Below are 25887 nucleotides of genomic sequence, written 5' to 3'. Positions count from 1 at the left end.
AACTTAAACATTTTAATTTTTCTTCAAAATTCCATATCTCGGGCTAGGCACCTCGGAATTTGATTCCGGGCATACGCCCAAGTCCCAAATCATGATACGGACATACCGGAACTGTCAAAACACTGATCTGAGTCAGTTTGCTCAAAATGTTGACCAAAGTCAACTCAATTGAGTTTTAAAGCTCTAATCCACATTGTAATCCATTTTTTACATAAAAACTTTCCATAAAATTTTACGGATTATGCACGCAAGTCGAGGAATAGTAAATAGTACTTTTTGAGGTCTTAGAACATATAATTAATTATTAAATTTAAAGATAACATTTTGGGTCATCACAGTAAGTGTTGTGTCTAACCCTCACTTGAGGGAATAAGGAACCTTAGATTACTTGCTAAGTAAAATTCATGTAAGCGGCGTATATGTGAGGTGACGAGTACTTATGCGCTGCCAAATTTACCTGTTTTCCATGTTTCTCAGTTTTTCTTATATTGTCTCATTCATATGCCTAATTGCGATGTGTTATACTAGTGTTGTTCAATTTATCGTTCTTATCATGTTTACGGATTTTCTGGTGATAATTGAGTTTTTATTTCAAAGTTGAAATTGATGTTATGGAACCAAATGTTGAGGTAAGGTTTGTACTTGTTATTTTATCTCCCTGTTGATATTTATGCATTGCATTATGGTAATGGAGAGTGTTAATGCACGAAGGGTGATGTCGTGCCATATTGTGAGTGTTAATACACGAAGGGTGATGCCATGTCATATTGTGAGTTTTAATGCACGAAGGGTGATGTTGTGCCATATTGTGAGTGTTAATGCACGAAGGGTGATGTCGTGCCATGATATGAGAGTTAATGCACGAAGGGTGATGCCGTGTCGTTTCTATTAATTTTATGGTGAGATTGAGAGTAAAAGTACGAAAAGTGATGCCATGCATTTTTTCTTACTGTATTCACTATTCCTGTTGATTCATAGTATATTGACTGCTCCGGTGATCATTCTGTTATAGTTCTTTATCTTGTATTCCCCTCAGTATGTTCCCCTCCCGACATTTCCTGTTTAGTTCTTCATTTCTGTTATTTGCATATACACTGTTAAATTGTACAGGTTGATTTGTAGGTGCCTTGCCTTAGCCTCGTCACTACTTCGTCGAGGTTAGGCACGACATCACCCTTCGTGCTTTACACTCTTCCTCACAATATAATTAAATTATGCACGGCATCACCCTTCGTGCTTTACACTCTTCCTCACAATATAATTAAGTTATGCACGGTATCACCCTTTGTGCTTTGCACTCTTCCTCACAATTCACAGAATCAATAACAACGGATAGAGAGAAGTTGTGATGACCCAAAAGGTCATCTTATATTTTAGAACTCAAATCTATGCTCTTAAGCCTTAAAAATCTTATTTTTACCCTCCTCGATTTGTGTGTACAGTCCGGGCAGGTTTCCGGAAAGCTTTTATGTTGAAAACTAATGAAAATAAGAATTTTTTCCTTAAAAGTTGATTTTAGTTGACTTTGATCAATATTTTTGGTAAACGGGCCCGGATCCATATTTTGATAGTCCCGGTAGGTCCGTATCGAATTATGGGACCTGGGCGTATGCCCGAAATTGAATTCGGAGGTCCCTAGCTTGAGTTATGAATTTTTTATGAAAATTAAAAGTCTGGAAATTATTTATTTTTTAGAACTGATTGATATTTGGCATTGATAGTATCGGGTTCGTAGTTTGGTTCCGGAGCCTGGTACAGGTTCATTATGATGTTTAAGAATTGTCTGTGAAATTTGGTGAGAAACAGAGTTGATTTGACGTGATTCGGACGTCCAATTGAGAAAATAAAAATTTTAAAGTGTTCTTGAGAATTTTATTTGATTTGGTACTAAATTCGTAGTTCTAGGTGTTATTTTGGCGATTTGATCGTGCGAGCAAGTTCGTATGATATTTTTAGACTTGCGTGCATGTTTGGTTTGGAGCCCCGAGGGCTCGGGTGAGTTTTGGATAGGCTACTGAGTGATTTGGACTTAGAAAAATAGCTGGTGTGCTTCAGCTGTGTTGCAGGCCTCAGACCTCACAAATGCGAGGTTAGGGTTGGAATTTGCGATCACTGTTGAGGTCACATTTGTGAACTTCTCATCGCAAATACGAAGAGAAGCTGGGCCAGCCTGTGTTCGCAATTGCGAATTTTTCTTCGCATTTGCGAAGGGAGTCTGGGAGGGGTATGGATCGCAAATGCGATCTTTTGTCCGCATTTGCAAGGTCAGTGATCGCAATTGTGACACTTTCCTCGGATTTGCGAAGGGCAGAAGGATTGTGAAGGCTTCGCAAATGCGATAGCCCCTTCGCAATTGCGAGCTTCGCATTTGCGAAGCTCGGGTCGCAAATACGATGTCTGCAGCTGAATAAAATGACTTTTGGACGGGAATTTTCATTCATTTCCCAAATTTTCAAGACCTAAAACACAAGAGGCGATTTTCCAAAGACCATCTCTTCCCCAAATCATAAGTAAGTGATTCTAAACTGGTTTCTTTCAATCTTTCACTATATTTTACAAGATTTCAACCTAAAATCTAAGGTTTTCATGGTAGAATTAAGGGTTTTGGGTAGAAACTAGGGATTTCGGAAATTTAGGAATTTAGATCTCAATTTGAGGTCGGATTCCAAAACCAATTATATATTTGGGCTCGGGGGTGAATGGGTTATTAGATTTTGGTCCGAACCTCGGGTTTTGACCAAGCGGACCCGGGGTCGATTTTCGACTTTTTGGAGGAAAATTTAGAAAATCTAAAGTTATGCAATGTAATTGATTCCTTTAGCAAAATTTGATATTATTGAGTCATTTTTGAATAGATACGAGTGGTTTGGAGGTGAATTCCAAAGGAAAAGCTGTGATTGAGAATTAACTGGCCTTCGGAGCAAGGTAAGTGTCACGACCCAATTTCACCTGTAGATCGTGATGGCGCCCAACACTACAGCTAGGCAAGCCAACTAATAAAACAAACGTACATTGGTTAAACTTTTATTCCAAGAAAATAATAAAAATACCAACTTCTACCAATCTGTGTGTGCCAAGACCTGGTGTCACAGGTGAATGAGCATCTAGTAGATTATACAAAACTTCAAATACTGTCTGAAATAAAATAGACAGAATGTAAATATAAGAAGAGACAATGGTAGCTGCAGAACGGCTCAGAATGGCAGCTCACCACTATGCCTCGGGATGACGTGGGTATGTGATGATAGGTCCTCCACTAGTACCTATCTCAGATCCTGCACAAAAAGTGCAGCAAGTGTAGTATGAGTACGTAAACAACGTGCCCAGTAAGTATCAAGCCTAATCTCGAAGTGGTAGAGATGAGATGGCCGACTTTGACACTCACTATGGGTCGATAATAATAACTTAAATAAAACCAGGATTTTAAATCAGCATGATTTACAGAATTTACAACAATTTATTTAATCAGCAGAAATAATCAAATTCCTTCAAATGTAACAATTCTCAATATATTAATTAAATTCTTTCAATTCAAATAATTTCTAATTTATCAATTAAATCTCATTTACAGGAGTAACAATTAATTCCTTAACAAGCAAGAATAATAATTCATTAAATTTCAAGGATTTTCCAATTTATTGATTAGCTTCACAAGCTGAAATAAATTATTAAAGTATCATGTAATTATTATTATTATTATTAAGCACGATTTCTGCCGAGGACGTACGGCCCGATCGAGAGTGTCATGTACACTGCCGAGGGACGTGCGGCGCGATCCATAGATGCATCTATCCTGCCGAGGCGTTCGGCCCGCTCCACAAGAAAGGAGGACATTTTCTTATGTGCCTCCGGAAGGAGAGTTTATTTATTATAAGATAAATTCGGGAGGAGAACAATTTCTTTTAACAATTAATTGATTTAAACAGAAATCAAGCTTATGAGATTTCCATCCTTTAATATCTTTATCTAACAATTCACAATATATTCATATAAATCAATTAATATTAATTAATCAAAGAATACAATTTACACAAGTAATGCATGCTTTGAGTCCTAAACTACCCGGACTTTAGCATTAATAGTAGCTACGCACGGACTCTCGTCACCTCGTGCGTACGTATCCCCCACAATTAGCAACAATTATTTAATATTAATCACCTATGAGGTAATTTCCCCCTCACAAGATTAGACAAGAGACTTACCTCGTCTTGCTCCAATTTAATCCACTATAAGGCCTTTTCCAGGATAATCCAACTCTGCCTGGCTCGAATCTAGCCAAAATAATTTGATATAATCACTAAAAATTTTAGGGATCAATTCTATAAGAAAATACTACATTTTTAATAGAAATCCTGAAATTAATTAAACATTCGTCTGTGGGGCCCACATCTCGAAATCCGGCAAAAGTTATGAAAGCCGACAACCCATTCAATTATGAGTCCAACGATACCAGTTTCACTCAAATCCGACTCCGAATCGATACCGAAATCTCAAAAATTTGTTTCTATGAGAATTCTAACAATTTCCCAAATTTAAATCTCAAAACACTAATTTATGGAGAAAATAATGATATACTTGTATATGTAGACCAAATCCGAGTTAGAATCACCTACCCCAATGTTTTTTCCTTGAAAATCTGCCAAAAGTCGCCTCTGCTCAAGCTCAAGTTCGTCAAAACTGGCAAATGGGACGAATGCCCTCTTTTTATAAAACTGCCCAGCAGCCTTCGGAACTGGTCCTCGAACTGGGCCTCGATCGCGGCTTCGATCACAGGCTCGAGCCTGGACCTCGGTCATGGCCTCGATCAGGGCATCAAACATGTGCCTTCGATCAGGGCATCGAGGTTGGGCCTTTGATCAGGGCATCGAGCATGTGCCTTCGATCAGGGCATCGAGCATGGGCCTTCGATCAGGGCATCGAGGTTGGGCCTTCGATCAGGGCATCGAGCATGGGTCTCGATCCTAGCCCTTGAGCCTTACCTTCGATCATGTCCTCAAGCTAGACCTTCGATTGTGGCTTCGATCTCAAGCTCGAGCCTGAGCCTCGCCAACCCTGGGTTCGATATCAACTCAGAATATCCAACAGAAAAGGAAACACTACAGTAGCTTTTAAGTCTAATTTTTTTGATCTGTTAACCATCCGAAACTCACCCGAGGCTCTCGGGACCTCAACCAAATATACCAACAACTCCTAAAACATCATACGAACTTAGTCAAACCTCTAAATCACATCAAACAACGCTAAAACCTTGAATCATACCCCAATTCAAGTTTAATAAAACTAAGAGTTTTCAACTTCTACATTCGATGTCGGAACCTATCAAATCAACTCCGATTGACCTCAAATTTTACACACAAGTCATAAATGACATAACGGAGCTGTAAATATTTTTTGAACTGGATTCCGACCCCGATATCAAAAAGTCAACTCCCCGGTCAAACTTCCAAACTTTAAATTCCTATTTTAGCCATTTCAAGCCTAATTTAACTACGGACTTCCAAATAAAATTCCGAACATGCTCCTAAGTCCAAAATTACCATACGGAGCTATTGGAATCATTAAAATTCTATTCCGGGGTCGTTTTCATATAATTAGACATCCGGTCACTATTCGAACTTAAACATTTTAATTTTTCTTCAAAATTGCATATCTCGGGCTAGGGACCTCGGAATTTGATTCCGGGCATACGCCCAAGTCCCAAATCACGATACGGACCTACAGGAATTGTCAAAACACTAATCTGAGTCTGTTTGCTCAAAATGTTGACCAATGTCAACTTAATTTAGTTTTAAAGCTCTAATCCACATTTTAATCCATTTTTCACATAAAAACTTTTCATGAAATTTTACGGATTGCGCACGCAAGTCGAGGAATGATAAATAGTACTTTTCGAGGTTTTAGAATACATAATTAATTATTAAATTTAAAGATGACATTTTGGGTCATCACAGTAAGTGTTGTGTCTAACCCTGACTTGAGGGAATTAGGAACCTTAGATTACTTGATAAGTGAAATTCATGTAAGCGGCGTATATGTGAGGTGACGAGTACTTATGCGCCGCCAAATTTACCTGTTTTCTATGTTTCTCAGTTTTTCTTATATTGTCTCATTCCTATGCCTAATTGCGATATGTTATACTAGTGTTGTTCAATTTATCGTTCTTATCATGTTTACGGATTTTCTGGTGATAATTGAGTTTTTATTTCAAAGTTGAGATTGATGTTATGGAACCAAATATTTAGGTAAGGTTTGTACTTGTTATTCTATCTCCCTGCTGATATTTATGCATTACATTATGGTAAGGGAGAGTGTTAATGCACGAAGAGTGATGTCGTGCCATATTGTGAGTGTTAATACACGAAAGGTGATGCCGTGCCATATTGTGAGTGTTAATGCACGAAGGGTGATGTCGTACCATATTGTGAGTGTTAATGCACGAAGGGTGATGTCGTGCCATGATATGAGAGTTAATGCACGAAGGGTGATGCCGTGTCGTTTCTATTAATTTTATGGTGAGATTGAGAGTAAAAGTACGAAGGGTGATGCCGTGCAATTTTTCTTACTGTATTCACTATTCCTATTGATTTATGGTATATTGACTGCTCCAGTGATCATTCTGTTGTAGTTCTTTATCTTGTATTCCCCTCAGTATGTTCCCTTCCTGACATTTCCTGTTTAGTTCTTCATTTCTGTTATTTGCATATACGCTGTTAAACTGTACAAGTTAATTTGTAGGTGCCTTGCCTTAGCTTCGTCACTACTTCGTCGAGGTTAGGATCAACACTTACCAGTGCATGGGGTCGGTTGTACTGATGCTGCACTCTGCACTTTCTCTGCAAATTTTGATATCGGCTCAGGTTGATCGAGATTTGCTACTGGTCCGCTGTCCGGAGACTCAAGGTAGATATGTCGACGTTCACAGACCTTGAAGTCTCCGTCTATATTTTATGTCCTACTGTTTTCTTTCATTCAGACAGTTGTATTTCTTTCAGACTATTACTTGTAGTAAATTCTAGAATGCTTGTGAATTGTGACTCCAGATCCGGGTGGTAGTAGTTAATACAGATTTATGATATTCCGCACTTATTATATTTCATCTTAGTTAATTATTGTTAATTACTGAATGGAAATAAGGAATTGGTTAATGATTCTCTAACGTTGGCTTGCCTAGCAAGTGAAATGTTAGACGCCGTCACGGTCCCGTCGGCGGAAAATTTCGGGTCGTGATAGAAGTTTCACAAGAAATCAATATTTCATCAATGATTACCTTTACAATTTAACATCTCGACCTCGAATCAATATTCATAATCTTATCGACCTTGGTGGAACCGGATACAAGTCTCCCAACATTTCAACAACAACAATAAGCATGGATAACAAGATTTAAGACTACAATTTGCAAGAAATAAAATTTCACTCGCATGCTATGACTCGACCACAACGTATAGATGCTCGTCACCTCAATTATACGTCGTATTCAACAACAAAACACGTAGAAAATACTCACACAATACCTATTCCCTCAAGCCAAAGTTAGACACAACACTTACCTCGCTCCGAAGGCCACTTAATTCTCAATCACAGCTTTTTCTTTGGAATTCACCTCCAAACCACTCGTATCTATTCAAAAATGACTCAATAATATCAAATATTGCTAAAGGAATTAATTATATTTCATAATTTAAATTTCACAAATTTTCCTCCAAAAAGTCAAAAAATTGACCTCGGACCCGCTTGGTCAAAACCCGAGGTTCGGACCAAAATTATTTTACCCATTCATCCCCGAGCCCGAATATATAATTGGTTTTGGAATCCGACCCCAAATTGAGGTCTAAATCCCCAAATTCTCGAAATCCCTAGTTTCTACCCTAACTCCTAATTCTACCATAAAACTCTAGATTTTTGGTTGAAAATTCAAGAATTATAATGGGTAATTGAAAGAAAATAGTTTAGAATCACTTACCAACAATTTGGGGAAGAAATGACTCTTGAAAAATCGCTTCTCACCGTTTGGTTTTTGAGAAAAATGAGTTTTTAGCTAAAATTCCGTTTTTGGATTCTGTTAAGTGCTGGGCGACAGTGTTCATCACGTTTGCGAGAGCACTGTCGCGTTCGCGAGATCCAGCTCGCGTTCGCGATGATCACTCCCTCGGGCCTTCGCGTTCGCGAGACATGGCTCGCGTTCGCGATGAAGCAACGACCAACTACCCCCCAGGTCCCCACATGCTTCGCGCTCACATTGAGACAGTCGCGTTCGCGAAAGGGTAAGTCCCCCATCACTTTGCGTTCGCGACCAGGCCTTCGCGTTCGCAAAGAAGAAAACTTCAGCTGCCCGGTTTACTCTTCGCGTTCGCGAGAGTACCTTCGTGAACGCGAAGAAGGACATGCCAGAATACAGACTCTACAGAAAAATCAGATTTCAAAAGTCCAAAACATTTTAGGCCTATCCGAAACTCACCCGAGCCCTCGGGGCTCCAAACCAAACATGCACACAAGTCTAAAAATATCATACGGACCTGCTCGCGTGATCAAATCGCCAAAATAATACCTAGAACTCTAAATTTAGTACCAAAATCAAATGAAATTCTCAAGAACACTTTAAAATTTCTATTTTCTCAACTGGACGTCCGAATCACGTCAAATCAACTTCGTTTCTCACCAAATTTCACAAACAGGTCTTAAATATCATAATGAACCTGTACCGGGCTCCAAAACCAAAATACGGACCCGATACTAACAGTGCCAAATATCAATCAATTCTTAAAACACAAATAATTTTCAAACTTTTAATTTTCATCAAAAATTCATAACTCAAGTTAGGGACCTCCAAATTTGATTTCGGGCATACGCCCAGGTCTCATAATTCGATACAGACCTACCGGGACCGTCAAAGTACGGATCCGGGCCCGTTTACTAAAAATGTTGACCGAAATCAACTAAAATCAACTTTTAAAGCAAAAATTCTTATTTTCATTAGTTTTCAACATAAAAGCTTTTCGGAAACCTGTCCGGATTGCGCACGCAAATCGAGGAGGGTAAAAATGAGATTTTTAAGGCTTAAGAGCGCAGATTCGAGTTCTAAAATATAAGATGACCTTTTGGGTCATCACATGTTCTTATATATATATATATATATATATATATATATATATATATATAGAATATAAAGGGAAAAGGGGATCAACTTATTCATAGTAATATGTACACTGCTCGTTATTCTTGTCCAATTATTAATAGGATTAAATTAATAGTAAATATTGCCGAATGTTATGTCCTAAAAGTGGCCTAATGTGAATATCCTAAAACTAAAAGTAATAGGATTAGGGTTATTATATTCAATATTTGAAGGCTATTTTAGTCTATTAATTTTATATTTATGCTTTTATAATAATATAGGTACTAGTCTTACGATACGCGCATTGCGTGTGTACTCTATCTCGATAAATCTAATTTTTAATTACATAAATATTATATTAGAATTATATTTGAATTTAAAAAGGTAAACAATATTTTGCAATGCGTTTTTAAAAAGTATTATTAAATAAAATAAAACTAAAAAGGTGTGAGTTCTTTAAAATGATTAATATTGATTGTATTAGATAGATCAATAAAGGAAAACATTCTGCTATACAGAATTCACAGCATATAGTGCAAACACTAATAGAAAAGAAATTCTAATATAAATCCAAATAACACATACATTTAACCCAGATTTAGGTCAACCCATACCTTCTTTCTTCACGTCTCACAAGAATACTATAATCAATTCAAATATGCAGAGACATAGTACATCACTTATCTATTAAAAATTTTAGTGAAAACAACTCTACTTGAATTCAAAGATCACTATAAGCTAAAACCTAAATATTAGTATAACAATTAATTATTTTTCTTGCCTAAAAATTATACTGAGCTATTTAAATACAATATTTTATTAATTATAATTAATGAACTATTATCGTCTCCTTCACAAAAGGGCTCTAACTTTGATTTTGTCTTTGAGCTTGTTACCTAAACTAAACTTTACAGAATTGATGATATCTCCATATTTAAATCTCGGGCCTTTGACAAAACTTATGTTTTTATGTAGTATTTTTTCTGAAACTACTAATTTTCCCTCAAATATCCCTTCATATAAAAGTTTGAGAAAAAAGTGCTCTTTTTTTTTCTTTCAAAAGATGCAGATTCTCTTTTGTATTTTTGTACTCAAAAAATAACTAATATTATAATAACTTTTAAAATGCTAGGCTAATGATAGTAACATCTAAAACGAGATTCAAATATCGTATATATTTGAAAAGCAAAACAGAGATTGAGACCCTAAAATATCCTTGAATATAGAAAGAGTGTCGATTGATATTATCGATTTTAGTACCAATTAGTTCTTAATTATTCTTTGCGCACATTGCCATTTTTGGTTTCCCTATTTGTCATTATATCTAAACTCATTTTTCTCATTTGAATTGACAATATAATAATTTTGATTAAATTTATTAGTCAAAGAAGGAAATAACATATCTTGATATTCTAATTTTTTAATTCAAAGCAAAATTATTGAAATAGGTGTAACTTAGTTCGTTCGTGTTCATTGATCATGATTGTTATTAGATCTTGATAAATAAGAAATTGAATTTAAATTTTTATTTCTTCTTCTTTGGATATGAATTGGACCAAGGAGCTATATATATTTTACACAATTCAAATGAGAAGATGTTCATGTAAGCAAAAATCTTATTCGATTTTGAATATAAATATTAGGAGTTACTTCTTATAGTACAAATAAGAAAATAATAATAAATGTTTTTAGTTAACTTTAAATATTAAGAATTTATTAAATTAAAATTATATATATAGGGAAAAGGCCCAAAAATGACCTTGTGATATTCGAAATGGATCAATTATAATCCCCGTTTTAAATTGAGCCTACTAATACCCCTACCGTTAAAGAATGAGCCTAATTCTACCCTTTTCCACTAACAGCTACTACTTAAAATATTTACTTTGTCCAAAAAATTAGAAAATGACACGTGTCTTAGTCAATCCACCCCCAATATTATTTTACCAGCCCCACCATACTTATTTCACCCACCCCTCCTCACCTTTTTACCCCCTTTCACTTAATATCTTTTAACCTAAAAAATCAGACATTTCATTGTTATTTTCCCCCATTTTCCTTCTCTTGTTCAATCGGCTCTCCTAGGGTTTTCTGACTAGTGAAGTACGGTGGATCGAAGGAGAATTCCAACTGAAGTTCCGTCTGAAGAGTGATATAATACATCAAGGTAAGTTGTATTTTACTCTTTTATCTTGATTTAAAAATTTTCAGGGGGGGTTAGGTTTGTTTAATACATATGTATAAAGGCCATGTGCATTTGTTTGATATGCATGTTATACATAAATGACTGATTTGGACTCTGTTTTTTTTTTGTCTCCTCTTTTACATGTGACCCACTGTTGAAGGATGATTGATAAAGTCGATATTATTTTCAATTATGGGGGTGATTGGAAAATTTCTCCTGTGTCTGAATTGACAGTCAATGCACAAGACATTACATACCACACTGAAACTTATGGTGTAGATGTTGAAGTAGCCAGTGATTGTGAACATAGCCTTTGTTCCTATGATTTTTCTGAATCTGATTGTAATGGCTATGATTATGAAGAACTTGAGAGTATTAACAAGCAAAGGAGGAGAGTAGTGTCTGATAGGTTAGAAAACTTCAAGGAGTTGGAGCTTGGGATGACATTTAAGGACATGAAGGAAGCTAGATAATTTATCAATTTCTATGCTTTAACTAACAAGAAAGGGTTGTGGGTTGTTAAAAGTGACTCAACAAGAAGTAGATATAAGTGTGATACAGGTTGCCCATTTGTATGTCTCATATCCCAGGATGGTAGGACTGTTGGGTACAAAATCAAAACCTTGAATCCAAACCACAATTGTGATCCTTGTTTCAAAAATAAGAGAGCTAGTGCAAATACTTTAGCTCAATATTTTAAGAACAAGGTACAAAACAATCCAAAGTACAAGGTAAAGGATATGAGGGGAGAACTGGATACTGATTTAAGTTTGAATGTCACTAAGTCCACTCTAAAAAGGGCAAAAAGATTAGCTCTTGAGAAGCTAGAGGGCAGTTTTCTTGATGACTACAATAAGCTTGAGGCATATGGACAGGAGATTAAGCATAGTAATCCTGGTAGTGATGTAGTCATTAACATATCAAAGGATGCTTTGGCTGAAGGAAAGAGAAGGTTTTTGAGGATGTACATATGCTTCCAAGCTATGAAGCATGGATGGAAAGATGGCTTAAGGCCACTAATAGGCTTGGATGGTACTTTTCTGAAGGAAAAATGTAAAGGTCAGTTATTGGTTGCCATAGGGCAAGATTGTATGAACCAGTTCTATCCACTTGCTTGGGCAGTGGTAGACAAGGAAACTAGCAGAACTTGGAGCTGGTTTTTGGAGCTCTTAAAAATATCTTTGGACTTGAAAGATGGTGCTGGATTGACATTCATATCAGACATGCAAAAGGTTAGCCTTTCTAGAATTTATGTCTATGTTTTATGATTATTTATTTTGTATTAACTAATTGTATTTTTTTCTTCTGATTTATGGTAGGGCTTTCTTGATGTTGTTAGTGTTGTACTGCCTAAAGTAAATAAAAGATTCTGTGTGAGGCACATTGAAGCCAATTGGTGTAAAAGATGGAGAAGTGGTGAAATGAAGAAACTGTTGTGGTGGTGTGCCTGGAGCACCTATGAAGAGGAATTTAAGGATCAGTTGGTAAGCTTGGGAGAGCTTGATGAAGATAGTGCAAGGGACTTGGTCAAATATCCTCCAAAAGCTTGGTGCAGAGCATATTTTGACACTCAATGCAAGAACGTGATGGTAGATAACAATTTCACCGAGTCTTTTAACTCATGGATCCTAGAGGCAAGACACAAACCAATTATCAAAATGCTAGAGGAAATCAGAGTCAAGGTAATGAAAATGTTGGCTAACAATGAAGAAAAGTTGAGGAGCTGGAATGGTCATTTCAGTCCACAGTATTTGAGGCTATACAATGACTACAGGGTAGTTGCACAAGGTTGTGTAGTTATATTTAATGGTGATTATGGCTATGAGATAGCAGAGGGTGAAGATACACATACTGTAAACCTTGATTCCAAAAGATGTACCTGTAGGCTATGGGAGTTGAGTGGAATTCCATGCCCTCATGCTATCAAAGCATTGACACACAAGAAAGTGGAACCCCTGATGGAAATTAATTGGTTTTACAGCAAAGAAGCTTACTTAAGAACATATAGGCACAAGTTGCTTCCTATGAGAGGGCAAAAATTCTGGAAAATGGATCATTCACAACATATGGAGCCACCAAAAATTATAAAATTGGTTGGAAGGCCCAAGGTAAAGAGAAACAGGGAGCCAGATGAGGCAAGAAAGAGAAAGGGAGAGTGGAGTGCTTCTAGAAAGGGTCTTCTAGTCACATGCAACAAATGCGGTAAACTTAACCACAATGCAAGAAGATGTTACAAGGTAAATCATTTATATAGAGTTTAGGATAAACTTTGTGTTTAAGTATTTGATTAATATTTGTCTTATTCAAATTTGATAGGACAACTTCATTGGAAAGGCATCACAACAGAGGAAAGGGAAAGGTTGCAGTCAAACTCAAAGTCAAAGCTCAGTTGGTAATGATAACCAAAGTGTTCCTTATGAAGACCATTTGGATGCTGGAACACAACAATCATTTGCATCCGTGTTTGACACTCAAACTGGAATGCAACAGTCGTTTGCATATGGTCCAGAAGTTGAGAATGAAGAAGACCCCCTCTTGCGGCCAATGGTTGTGTCTGAGACACAAACATGACTAGAGCCAAGGAACACAAATCATGTTGCACCAGTGGCAAGAGCTAATACAAGGAAGATCCAGTTTAGAGGAGATCACACTGGTGCTTCAAATCCAACTAACCTGCCTTATTCGCCAATCAAGTGCACATGGAAGGGAAAAGAGGCAATGACATTAAGCCAGCTACAAGAAGAAGGACGAAAGAAAATAATCAAAAGTATGGGAAGCAAAGGGAAGGGAGCACTTGCATGATGTAGTCATGATGGGTGGTTTTTGAAGATCTTGTGATTTTTGTAATTGAAGTGTGGCTGAAACTTGTGCTTTTTATGAATTCAAGCAGCTAAAACTTGTGTTTTTTGTGATTTCATATGGTTGCAACTTGTACTTTTGGGGGGTTAACCACCTGTAGGTTTTAGGTAGCTTTGAAACTTGATATTTGTGGTTAACCAATTATAATGGTTATGACAGCTATTCTGGTTGAATTTAATATGTCACAATGGATGTACAATCTCCCCTAAGTATCTTGTTTATGTTGTGTGTGATTATGGCATTTTTATTTGTTATGTTCTCTCGACATTTTTGTTTTTCCCCTTTTCTTGGTCACTTATCTCAAAATATTAGATTTAATAGAACGAAGAAAACAAAAGGTCATTCAAGTTGTGTTGTGATATTATATGGGAATAAGATCTTCAACAAATTCAATAGCCTAGCAACATGTGAATGAATTTTACTGAAAATATATTTTTTCCATACTTGTGTATTCCAGCAACTTAAGGAAATTAAATCAACATTCAAGCATTTTTCTAAGAGATTAGAAGGAAAACAAGATCATTACAATCCTTATAACTATTCAACAAAATACACTACACGAATTAATACATTACACAGATTAACTATAATTATATCCTAAATTCATACTTCATAACAACAACCATAATGCAATGAATCCAATCAAGCATCCACATAAGATATAAATTAACATCCACTGATGGGCTACAGTTTTGCTCAATGTTGCAATAGTTCCGGCATCAATAGCAGCAGCAGACTCAACCTCAACAATCTTCTTCTTCAAAATATTTCTTTCAACAACTTTTTCGTTCAATTTTGCTATAGCTTGAGCCTCAACGCCAACAACAACATCATAATCGGCCATCTTCTTCTTCAAAATATCTCTTTGCATTTCAGCAGTTTTCAATTTTCTTTTAAGACTACTAATCAAAATCACAACTCTTGGAGGTAATTCATCATCATGCCACTCCCAATAACCACATGATTTCTTCTGTAAAAATAATGCAACAAAAATAAACCCAAATATTTTATGAGAATCCTAAGAACACTACAAGTAAAGCTTTTGAGAATTCAAAGAACGCTATTAGCCATAAATGAAGCTTACCTCAGGTTTTGGGCACTTAAAAAAGCGTCTACCAGCATTTTCAGAAGTATATGCCGTAAAATAGTGGGCAATAAGACCACAAAGACACCTTTTCTTCGACCCATATGATGAACTAGAACAATGAGACATACTTATCAATGGACCAAGGGATTAACCAAGCAAGGAGGCCGAAAATAATGGTGGAAGCCTAATCTAATTTGGAATTGAAGAAAGCTTGAAATAGTGAATCCTATCAAACAAATGCACATGGCCTTTATACATATGTATTAAACAAACCTAACCCCCCCTGAAAATTTTTAAATCAAATTTTTTTTTTTAAATCAAGATAAATGAGTAAAATACAACTTACCTTGATGTATTATATCACTCTTCAGACGGAACTTTAGTTGGAATTCTCCTTCGATCCACCGTACTTCACTAGTCAGAAAACCCTAGGAGAGCCGATTGAACAAGAGAAGGAAAATGGGGGGAAATAACAATGAAAGGTCTGATTTTTTAGGTTAAAAGATATTAAGTGAAAGGGGGTAAAAAGGTGAGGAGGGGTGGGTGAAATAAGTAAGGTGGGGCTGGTAAAATAATATTGGGGGTGGGTTGATTAAGACACGTGTCATTTTCTGATTTTTTTGGATAAAGTAAATATTTTAAGTAGTAGCTGTTAGTGGAAAAGGGTAGAATTAGGCTCATTCTTTAACGGTAGGGGTATTAGTAGGCTCAATTTAAAACGGGGATTATAATTGATCCATTTCGAATACCACAAGGTCATTTTTGGACTTTTTCCCTATAAAATATAATGTACATGTTATTCGTCATTAACGATTAAACGGTTTATATTAAAAATAACAAATTTATAGGTCATCTTAAACTATTTGTGCATATGTGAAAAATTAGAATTAACATTACTCATATGGTCCAAAACAAATCTACAAAAAATTAGAATTTGAGAAAATGCTTAATAATACTTAGGCGTTTAGCTCTATAAAATTACAACGAAAAACAATTTGGAAAAATGTTTTCATTACATTACCATTCCTAACGTGGAAAAATCAGATTTAAGGAAACATGGAAACGTCAACAACTTAGAAACGTGGGAAAGTCACATTTAAGGAAAATAGTTACACAATTTAAATAAGGAATTTTGAAGTAAAATATTATTTAATTTTAAATTCTTAAATATTAGGAGCTTTTACATAGTTCAAATAAGGAAGTATTTTATATATAAAATTTAGTTAATTTTACAGTCCTAAATATTAGGAAAATAATTACATTACAATTACAATTTTATCCAATGTGAACTATATTTTTAGAGGGTAAAAAATGCGAACGACATTTCGTTAAGGCCGTTCGTACTTTTAATATAGTATAAATAGATAGATATAGATAGATAGATAGATATAGGTAGCTAGATAAACAATTATTTTATTTTAATTCTAGAGAGAATTCACCGTCAAACCACCGTGATTCAAGTGATTTAGAGTTGAAAGGTAAAAAGGTTTCTTGTTATAGGTCAAAATCATGTTTGTAATGGTTCAGGTTGTACAAAGATTATAGGATACTAGAGTTATATTAAACCTTGGAGAGAAGCACTTATATTGTAACTCTTTTTTAGAACGTGAGAGAGAATTAAGGAAAATAACATTCTGATTCAAAACGTGGAAAAAAGATCCAGTCCAGTAGAATTTCGTCAAGTAATTTTCAATGGGCCTTCAGATTCACTCCACGTGTACCATAAACTAACTCATGGCTGAGATGCATTTCAGATCCCATACTTACCACAAGAACTAAAAATGGCAAATAAGGATTAACGGTAGCAATTAACAATAAAATCTAATCATGTTTTCTTGCTTTTAAAATTTAAACTACAAAAAATGCACCAATTGAATTTTCTCAATAAAATTCATTAAAATAGTGGGGGATCGACTTCCGACCTAACTTTTCTTTTGGATACATATATATCATTAAAAGATATATATCCATCTTTTTAACTAATATATTTTCTAAAGTTTAATTGGGACTGTCAATAGCAGCATAGAAACACGGAATCTATTAAAGTTTAAAAATTATGTGATGGTATATGTATATTATTGTCACGATCCGAAATTCTCACATTCGGGACCGTGATGGTGTCTAACATTCACTTGCTAGGCAAGCCAATATTAGAATATAATTAGTCATTTTAATAAAAAATTTAAATTAATTAATAACAAGAAAACAATAAAGTCTTAAATAAAGGAAATAATCCATAATATTCGCGATATCTAAATACCATCACATAACTGGAGTAATAAGTGCACGAGCTTCTAGAATAATACAAATAAAGGTCCGAAAAAAAATCAAGTTGTTTGAAATATAATACACAGTTGAGATAATATAGGAGGGGACTTCAGAACTGCGAACGTTGTGCAGTTATACCTCAAGTCTCTACTGGTAGCTATATCCGGGCAAATCTATAGTACGTCATTGGGACCAACTCCGAAATCTGCACAAGAAGTGCATAGTGTAGTATCAGTACAACCGACCCCATGTACTAGTAAGTGTCGAGCCTAACCTCGACGAAGTAGTGACGAGGCTAAGGCAGGTCACATATATTAACTTATACGCAATAATAATAATAACAACAATAATAGAAATAAAACAGGTGTCTCTTTTCAATAGTTGAAGCCAACTCGTCAGTCATAACCAATTATTATTTCAATCAGTTTTCGTTGCGGCGTGCAACCCGATCTCACAATATATTCATATTCAATTCTGTTGCGGCGTGCAACCCGATCCTCCAATATATTCATTTCAATCAATTCTGTTGTGGCATGCAACCCGTTCCTCCAATATATTCATTTCAATCAATTATGTTGCGGCGTGCAACACGTTCCTCCAATATATTCATTTCAATCAATTCTGTTACGGCGTGCAACCCGCTCCTCCAATATATTCATTTACCAATTCTTATAAAAGAAATTACTCCAATAAATACAACAATTAATATAAAATTATAAGACAACAAGCATACAATAATTATGATTTATTAGAAATAAGTGATGACAAGTAGCAATTAATTGTAGAAATTAAGGATGTAATAGGCATTGTAATAATTATTATGCTAAACGTCAAGTGAAAATTAAGTCACATAAATCAAATAAACATGTAGCAATTATTGCAGGAATTCAAGATTTAATATTTGACAAAGAATATGAGAGAAACAATTATTATAACAATTAATTCGTGTATCAAATAATTATGCAAATAATTAATTTGATGACGTATAGGCACTCGTCACCTCGCCTATACGTCGTTCACATGCATTTCACATAACAAATAATTTAAGGGTTCTATTCCCGCAAGTCAAGGTTAACTACGACACTTACCTCGCTCTGCAACCAAATTCAAGAATCCAATAAACCTTTGCCTCGCGAATTAGTGTATGAAACCCTCAAATCTAGTCATAAACAATTCAATATACTCAATACAATTCGTAGGAATTAATTGCATATGAATTTACTAATTTTTCGGATTAAAATCCGAAATTTATTTTAAAAATCGACAGTGGGGCCCACGTCTCGAATCTCGGAAAAACTTACAAAATCCGAACACCCGTTCCGATTCAAGTTCAACCATACAAAAATTATCAAATTCTGATGTCAAATGGACCTTCAAATCTTAAATTTTCGTTTTTGAAAAGTTTTACAAAAATTTCAATTTCTTCCATATAAATCCAAAATAAATAATGAATATAATCATAAATTCATGAAATATAAACACTTTAGGATATAGAACACTTACCCCTAATCCATATGGTGAAAATCGCCTCAAACATCACTTCAATCCGAGCTCCATAGCTCTAAATATGTTAAAAATAGATGAAACCTCGAAATATAACTATTGCCCAGGTATTTACTCTTCGCGATCGTGGAAAATGTTTCGCGATCGCGAAGCATAATTTTTCTCAGCCCAAAATTTGCCTTTCGCGATCGCGAAAAATGCTTCGCAATCACGAAGAACAAGTGCTCAGCTCTTCCAGACATCCTCTAGTATAACGGTCATGACTTTTTTGTATAAAACTCCAAATAGCAAATGGTTTAACTTTATGAAAACTAAACACCAAGGTCTATAACTTTCATTTGTTGTTCATCTCTCAATTCCTTATAGATCGATGAATAAGTTTCCAAAATTAGCCCCGTGCAACATAGATTTCCAAACTCTTCCCAAACAGCCTATAGTGTATCCACCATAACTTTTTGTACATAACTCCAAATGCCAAATGGTTTACCTTTATGAAAACTATACACAAAGATTTACAACTTTTATTTTTGGATATCTCCAAATTCTTCACAGATTGAGATATATAAGCTTCCAAAGTCAGGTCTGTGCACCGGAATTTTCCTCTACGCGATCGCGAAAAGGCTTCCGCGATCGCGATTCACATTGTCCAAACAGCAAAATTTCTCTTCGCGATCGCGACCGTTTGTCCGTGATCGCGATGTATACCTCTGTGGCCAAAAACCAACAACTAAAAATGGCCTAGAAATGGTCCGAAACCATCCCGAAACTCACCCAAGCCATTCGGGACCCCGTCTGAACATACCAACAAGTCTCAACACATATTACGGACATAGTTGAAACCTCAAATCACATCAAACAACACTAAAACCATGAATCATACTCCAATTCAAGCTTAATGAAACTAAGAAATTTCAACTTCTACATTCGACGTCGAAACCTATCAAATCAAGTCCGATTGACCTCAAATATTGCACACTAGTCATAAATGACATAACGGACCTACTCCAACTTCCGGAATCGTAATCCGACCCTGATATCAAAAAGTCAAATCCGTGGTCAAACTTTGAAAATTCTTAGCCTTTAAATTTCTAGTTTCCGTCAAATGGCCATAACTTGAGTTAGGGACCTCCAATTTAAATTGCGGGCATACGCCCAAGTCCCAAATTACGATACGGACCTACTAGAACTGTCAAAATACTGATCCGGATTCGTTTGCTCAAAATATTGACCGAAGTCAAGTCAGTTGAGTTTTAAAGCTGTATTTCATATTTTAATCCATTTTTCACATAAAAACTTTTCGGAAAATTATAGGGACTGCGCACGCAAGTCGAGGGATGATAATTAGTACTTTTCGAGGTAATAGAACACCGAATTAACTATTAAATTTAAAGATGACCTTTTGAGTCATCACAATTATACATAACTGTAATATTGTATATACTTATTATTAACATTAATATACAATCAATATATACATATGGCTGAAAAAATTATGATAAAACATAACATTAATATGTGCATGCCTTTTACTTGGTATATTATTTGGTGTAATTACACATGATTTACATTGTGTATAATTATCTATTATAATTTGCACATAATTTATTATAAATTATACATGGTTTATACAACATATATTAATGTAATTATGTAGTTATATTTCAGGATTCCGTATGTATATTATTATACATGTTAAATTGTAGATTTATTAGTTTCATTTTGTTTTGTAAATGGGAACAAAGAGATTATGAAATGGGAGCAATAAGTGCAAGTAATTTTTCGATAGTTGATTAACATTTAATTTTTTATGTATAAAAATGATGCATAACTATTCTCTTGAAAATATTACCTAGCAAAGAAATAGGAAGCAAACGTTTAGGATTGTTTGTTCTGTGAATCTCGCCAACTTGAATTTTTTAAGGAATTGAATTGATCTGGATTTACTTGAACGTGATTCTCGGTCCAGATTTATAGGTTTTTATTAAGGAATGTAACTATTTCGTGGCCATGTTACGTTAGTTACCTACTCTGCTAGGTCTATATAAAAGTTTCTTAAATATTGCCTAATTATATTTCTTCCCCAAATAAAAAGGTTGTTATGGCGAGATTTTAGGCTTAAAATGAGGGTTCCATTTCTGGCAGGGGTTTGCTAAGATGGTAATGTTTTCATGGCTACAATTGGAATATACTAAAAATCTGCATTTTTCTTTTTATATTGCCTAGTTACGAAATCTTCACACATTAAATAGAGATTTTTACATTGGTAGGACTCGTATTAAAAATTATTTATATAAGTAATAGTATTTTTGCTTTATTCCAAAAACAACATATTCATTTACAATTATAGCATTTTTAAAGATTCTTTACCTTATTTAATGGCCTTCAATTTCGTAAACATAAACAGGTAAACACTAACCCAAAATTTAAGGAATTAGTTTTAATTTATATTAATCTATCCACAATTCTCTCTCATCATTAATCTAAACTTTATACACTTACCGTTTTTATGAAATGTTCCTCTTGAATTGATAGTTGCTCTTAAAATCACATTTTCCATTCTTCTCTCAAAGACAAATGCATAATACATGCATATCTTTATATGTATATAGCATATATTTGGCGTATGTATTACATATTCGGTGTATGTATTATGTGTTTGATGTATTTATGTATATTTAATGAAATCTAAATATATTTTATGTATATTTGACATATATATATATATATATATATATATATATATATATATATATATTGTGTGTGTGTGTGTGTGTGTGTGTGTGTGTGTGTGTGTGAGGAATATATTATTTATTACTCAATATACATTATATGTACAAACAATAATAATATTTAATATTTATATGCTTATATATACCATATTTATTCCTTATGTATAAACATACGATAGGCTTCAACTACCAAGTGGGCCAAGAAAAATGAAAAATAACTATAGGTGTAACAATTAATGGTTTATACTTGGTATAATATATAGTTGATATTGTTTTCTATTTTTTTAATAAATCCTTATATATTATTAATATAAATTTGGTATAATATGTATATAGAAACAAAATATCTCCCGTTATTATGTACGAATATTATACTATATATATACCACATATATACATTTTATTTTTCACGAAATATGTCTTTTATTCTTTGAACATACACAATTTATATGGTAAAAAAATAATATATAAATGCTATAATATATCCTACATAAAGATATAGAAACAAAAGATTTTATACATAATAAGTATAATTTTGCTAGGATTACGTTTTATAAAAGAGTCCATGTATGGAAAGAAAAATATTTGTTATGAAATGGATTGGTTTTCGACGACAAAATAGGGAAAATATTACCATTTAAGTATGTTATAGAAGAATGGTTTACATCGAAAAATTAGGAAATATATTAAATATGTTTAACACCGTTTATCTTTACAAGAGCTTGATTCAAGCTGGGTATAGATATTATACCATATTTGAATCGAAAGGAAATTGCTATATGTATAAATATCTTACTGCTACTACTTGTTAATCATTAGCTCATGCTAATCATCTGTGATATCTCTTCAAAAGCCTGCTATTAAAGAAAATCTCCCTATTAAATACACCAAGTATCAAAGACTAATTGCCCCAAAAGGCCCGGAATCTCACCCAACTAATTGGCCCAACAAAACAAAATTAACCTAGCCCAAAACTAGTCTAGGGTTTTGTCTCGTTAATCATCACTTAGCTTTTCTGCCTTCTTTCTCTCCTTCCTATTTTCAGATTGCTCCCAAAAATTTTCATCCTTCAAGCAGAGAAATATACACCATTTTTGTGCAAGAAACGTCCTCATTACCTCTTTAATCTCCCTGTAATCGTTGAATCATCTGGGCAGAATGAAGTCGCGCCGTTTCATGCAAGATCTGAAGCAAATCGTGCCAAGAGGAAGACAAGTCAAGAAAAAACTGACCAAATCACATGATCTGGTAAGAACATGCAACGTTCAACAATGGAATTCAATTTCCCGCTCAAACTCTAGCTCTACTCTACAAATATGTTCCTTTGAATACTTTCAGAAACACAATACATCTCTAGCTTCCCCTCTCAAAGAAATCAATGGACATTGAAAGTGGTAGCCCTAATTCTAATGTTACCTTCAGTACTCACGAAACCATTCTTCCTATGCCTCAATTTACTCCTAGCCCGGAAGTAAACTCCATCATCCGAGGACCTGGTATAATAACTCTCTCTACTCTATCTTTTTATTTTCCTCCCATTTTGGATGTTATTTAATTCTTTTGATTTCATTTCTCAGCCGATCCTTTGGTCCGTGGAGAACAAACGAAAATGCTGCTAAATTTGGAGGCTAGAAAGGTAGAAATATTAGAAAAGTTTATAGCCTTGGAAAAACGAGGGGAAGAAATTTTAGCTTCTCTGTATAACACTTCGAGCGCGATTCTTGCAGTTGGGGCTTTTTCTTTTTTCCAACTGAGAACCTTAACTTGCGAGTTAGCATTCAAAATTTTTGGGTTGTGCATCAGTTATTTTCTAATCAACTTAAGTTGTTCCGTGTTATCAGCAAGTTCAAAGTTTGTTGTGTTATATCAGATGAATGATGCTCTTCGTAAAGCTCATGACTCTTTGGTGCATGAGGCTGAAATATTGAAAGATCTTGAAATAGCAAAGGCTAGTGCTGAGGTTGGTTGTGGGATCGAGATTGAGAGTGAGCCTGGAGTTGGGGCTGTTGAGGTGGAGGGCGTGTTGATCAGCCGAAGTGTATTTTTTGGTAGAAGTAATGCTATTTTAGACTCGGATCCTTGCACCGGATTTAACAGAACACGACATACAGTGGAGAAAATCTCATATCTGTTTATGGGGTTCCTTCACTTATGTATCGCGGTAATTCTTACAGCATTTTTGTATTGTGGTATGATTTTATATATTTTTCATTTATCTTTAATTTTGTGATTTAATTCTTTATATTAATTATTGTAAGGTAATGAAGTGCTTCTTGGTGATCTATGTTTTCCAATTTCAAGTGCTTCTGGACAGATTTGATATAGTTCTTTGCTTGCTAGTTATACATTTTTCATGGTTGGGGGGAGGTTCTAACACTTTTATTGGTTGCTGGCATATTCTAACTCCTAATATTTCTTGTTTTGATCATAGGACTCTTTTCAAAAAAGAATGCATGTTCGAGAGATGGAGCTCCTCCTCCAGCAGTCCATCAGTGAATCTGTTGTTTTTTGTGAAATTTTGTAATGCTCTGTTGGAGTTTGGTCTTTTTGGAGTTTGGTCAGGATTATTGATCTTCCATCAGTTTGATGACTGTTTTCACTTAATCTTGTAGTTGGATGACTGTTTTCACTTAATCTTGTAGTGCTTATGATTGGTTCCAGTTTATTCCAGTTGATTGGATTTGTAGAGGAAATCCCAACTAAACCTTAATTAAGGGACTGTTTTCACTTAATCTTGTAGTGCTTATGATTGGTTCCACTTTATTCCAATTGATTGGATTTGTAGAGGAAATCCCAACTAAACGTTAATTAAGGGGTTTAGTAAAATTTATGAGTTTTTTAAAAAGACATCCAGATTAACATATTGAAAATACACATAATTTCCCTTTAATTAGAGTCCAAAATGCATGATATTTACATTTAACAAATCCTAGTCCTTAGCCTTTTCAATTAGAAAGCAACAAAAGAAGATAAATTGACAATTTAACGGAATAAGTTTCTTCTCCAACGTACAGAATAAACTATAAGTTTTATTATTAATTTTATCCCTCTTTTTTTTAGAAGGAATTTTTAACCTCCTTATGTTACACTAGCAGATTCCTATTTCATTTATGAACATGGTATCATTTCAGGTAAAGGGCACAAGTAGATCTTTTAGAGGAGTCAACAGGTTTTTTATTCATCATCACACCCATTTTCTTTTTTAATCACACATTGTTTCAAACTAAAGTATTTAATTTCTATGTTAATTGACAATGAGCAAATAACGAGACTGATGTTGGTTTCCATTAAGAAATTAGTCTTTTAAAGTTTCCTACTAGGCTACTAAGCATAGAAATTATTCAAGTAAAACATGTAGATAATTAATATCTGCTATCATATTTTTTTCCCCTCAAAGGTAGATATTATATTAATGCAAGAATAAACAAGTTGAGCAAAAGTGCCCATAGATAATGCTAACATGTTTTTACTAAGTACAAATCGGCATACCAGTCATTAATTAGCATGATTTAACATATCTGTCTAATAGAAGTCAAGTTTTAGATTCGGAAGCAAGGATTCATAACAGTTTATCCCTAAAATTTACACTCAATTTATTACCTAATTAACAAGAGTCTTTTTCATATCCGAATATAATATGTTTTTAACGGAGTTTGTTTATAAATCCCTATTGACAAGATTTCTAATGGGATTAAACACACAACTAGAATACACGTGATTTATATATACGAATAATAAACAAGTTTTAAAGCATTATTTATACTAAAACTACATATTCATCATTCATGATTCATATTTATACATTGTCTAGGATTAACAGAAAAATATGAATCATGAACGCCTATTTTCATGATATCCATTCTGAACGTTAAGCCTTCAAAATTGAGTCAAACACGATTTTCCTGAGCTTATTACCTAATGTGGCGAGACCTTCCCTAGTCTTTTAAGTTTCGATTTGCAGTTGGATATAAAATGAGAACACGTACACTAAGCTGATAGCTGCCGAGAGAGACAAAATTTGTATCGAAATAGGTGAGTGAGTTCTGCCAATGGCTGAAAAGGCTGAAATCCATATGAATATAGTGTGAAGTTCTAGTTCTGAGAGCTAGAGAGAGAAAGAGAGGGGGGAGATTTTGAGCCG

General features: G+C 34.5%; 2 protein-coding genes across 5 annotated transcripts; both read left to right on the top strand.

Annotated features, from left to right (window-relative positions):
* Positions 1 to 12040: 12040 nt before the first annotated feature.
* LOC104093818 (uncharacterized) lies at positions 12041 to 13871 on the top strand. The gene is made up of 3 exons (XM_009599631.3): positions 12041 to 12532; positions 12620 to 13537; positions 13617 to 13871. Exons 1-3 carry the CDS (start codon positions 12041 to 12043, stop codon positions 13869 to 13871), a joined length of 1665 nt encoding a protein of 554 aa, XP_009597926.1.
* Positions 13872 to 22688: 8817 nt separating this feature from the next.
* On the top strand, positions 22689 to 24504 carry LOC104113862 (uncharacterized). Of its 4 annotated transcripts, none has more exons than XM_009624191.4 (4): positions 22689 to 23242; positions 23324 to 23382; positions 23617 to 23907; positions 24178 to 24504. In XM_009624191.4, exons 1-4 carry the CDS (start codon positions 23125 to 23127, stop codon positions 24268 to 24270), a joined length of 561 nt encoding a protein of 186 aa, XP_009622486.1. In that variant the 5' UTR covers positions 22689 to 23124; the 3' UTR covers positions 24271 to 24504. The 4 variants fall into 4 exon arrangements, with proteins under 4 accessions (XP_009622486.1, XP_009622474.1, XP_009622480.1 ...); XM_009624185.4 differs by having other exon boundaries at positions 22691 to 22994; positions 23085 to 23242; positions 23324 to 23907; XM_009624179.4 differs by having other exon boundaries at positions 23324 to 23935.
* The last annotated feature ends 1383 nt before the right edge of the window (positions 24505 to 25887 follow it).

The sequence above is a fragment of the Nicotiana tomentosiformis genome, chromosome 10 (genome assembly GCF_000390325.3).
Source record: "Nicotiana tomentosiformis chromosome 10, ASM39032v3, whole genome shotgun sequence".
NCBI classification, from domain to species: Eukaryota; Viridiplantae; Streptophyta; class Magnoliopsida; order Solanales; family Solanaceae; genus Nicotiana; species Nicotiana tomentosiformis.
This window is presented reverse-complemented; position numbering and strand designations above follow the sequence as displayed.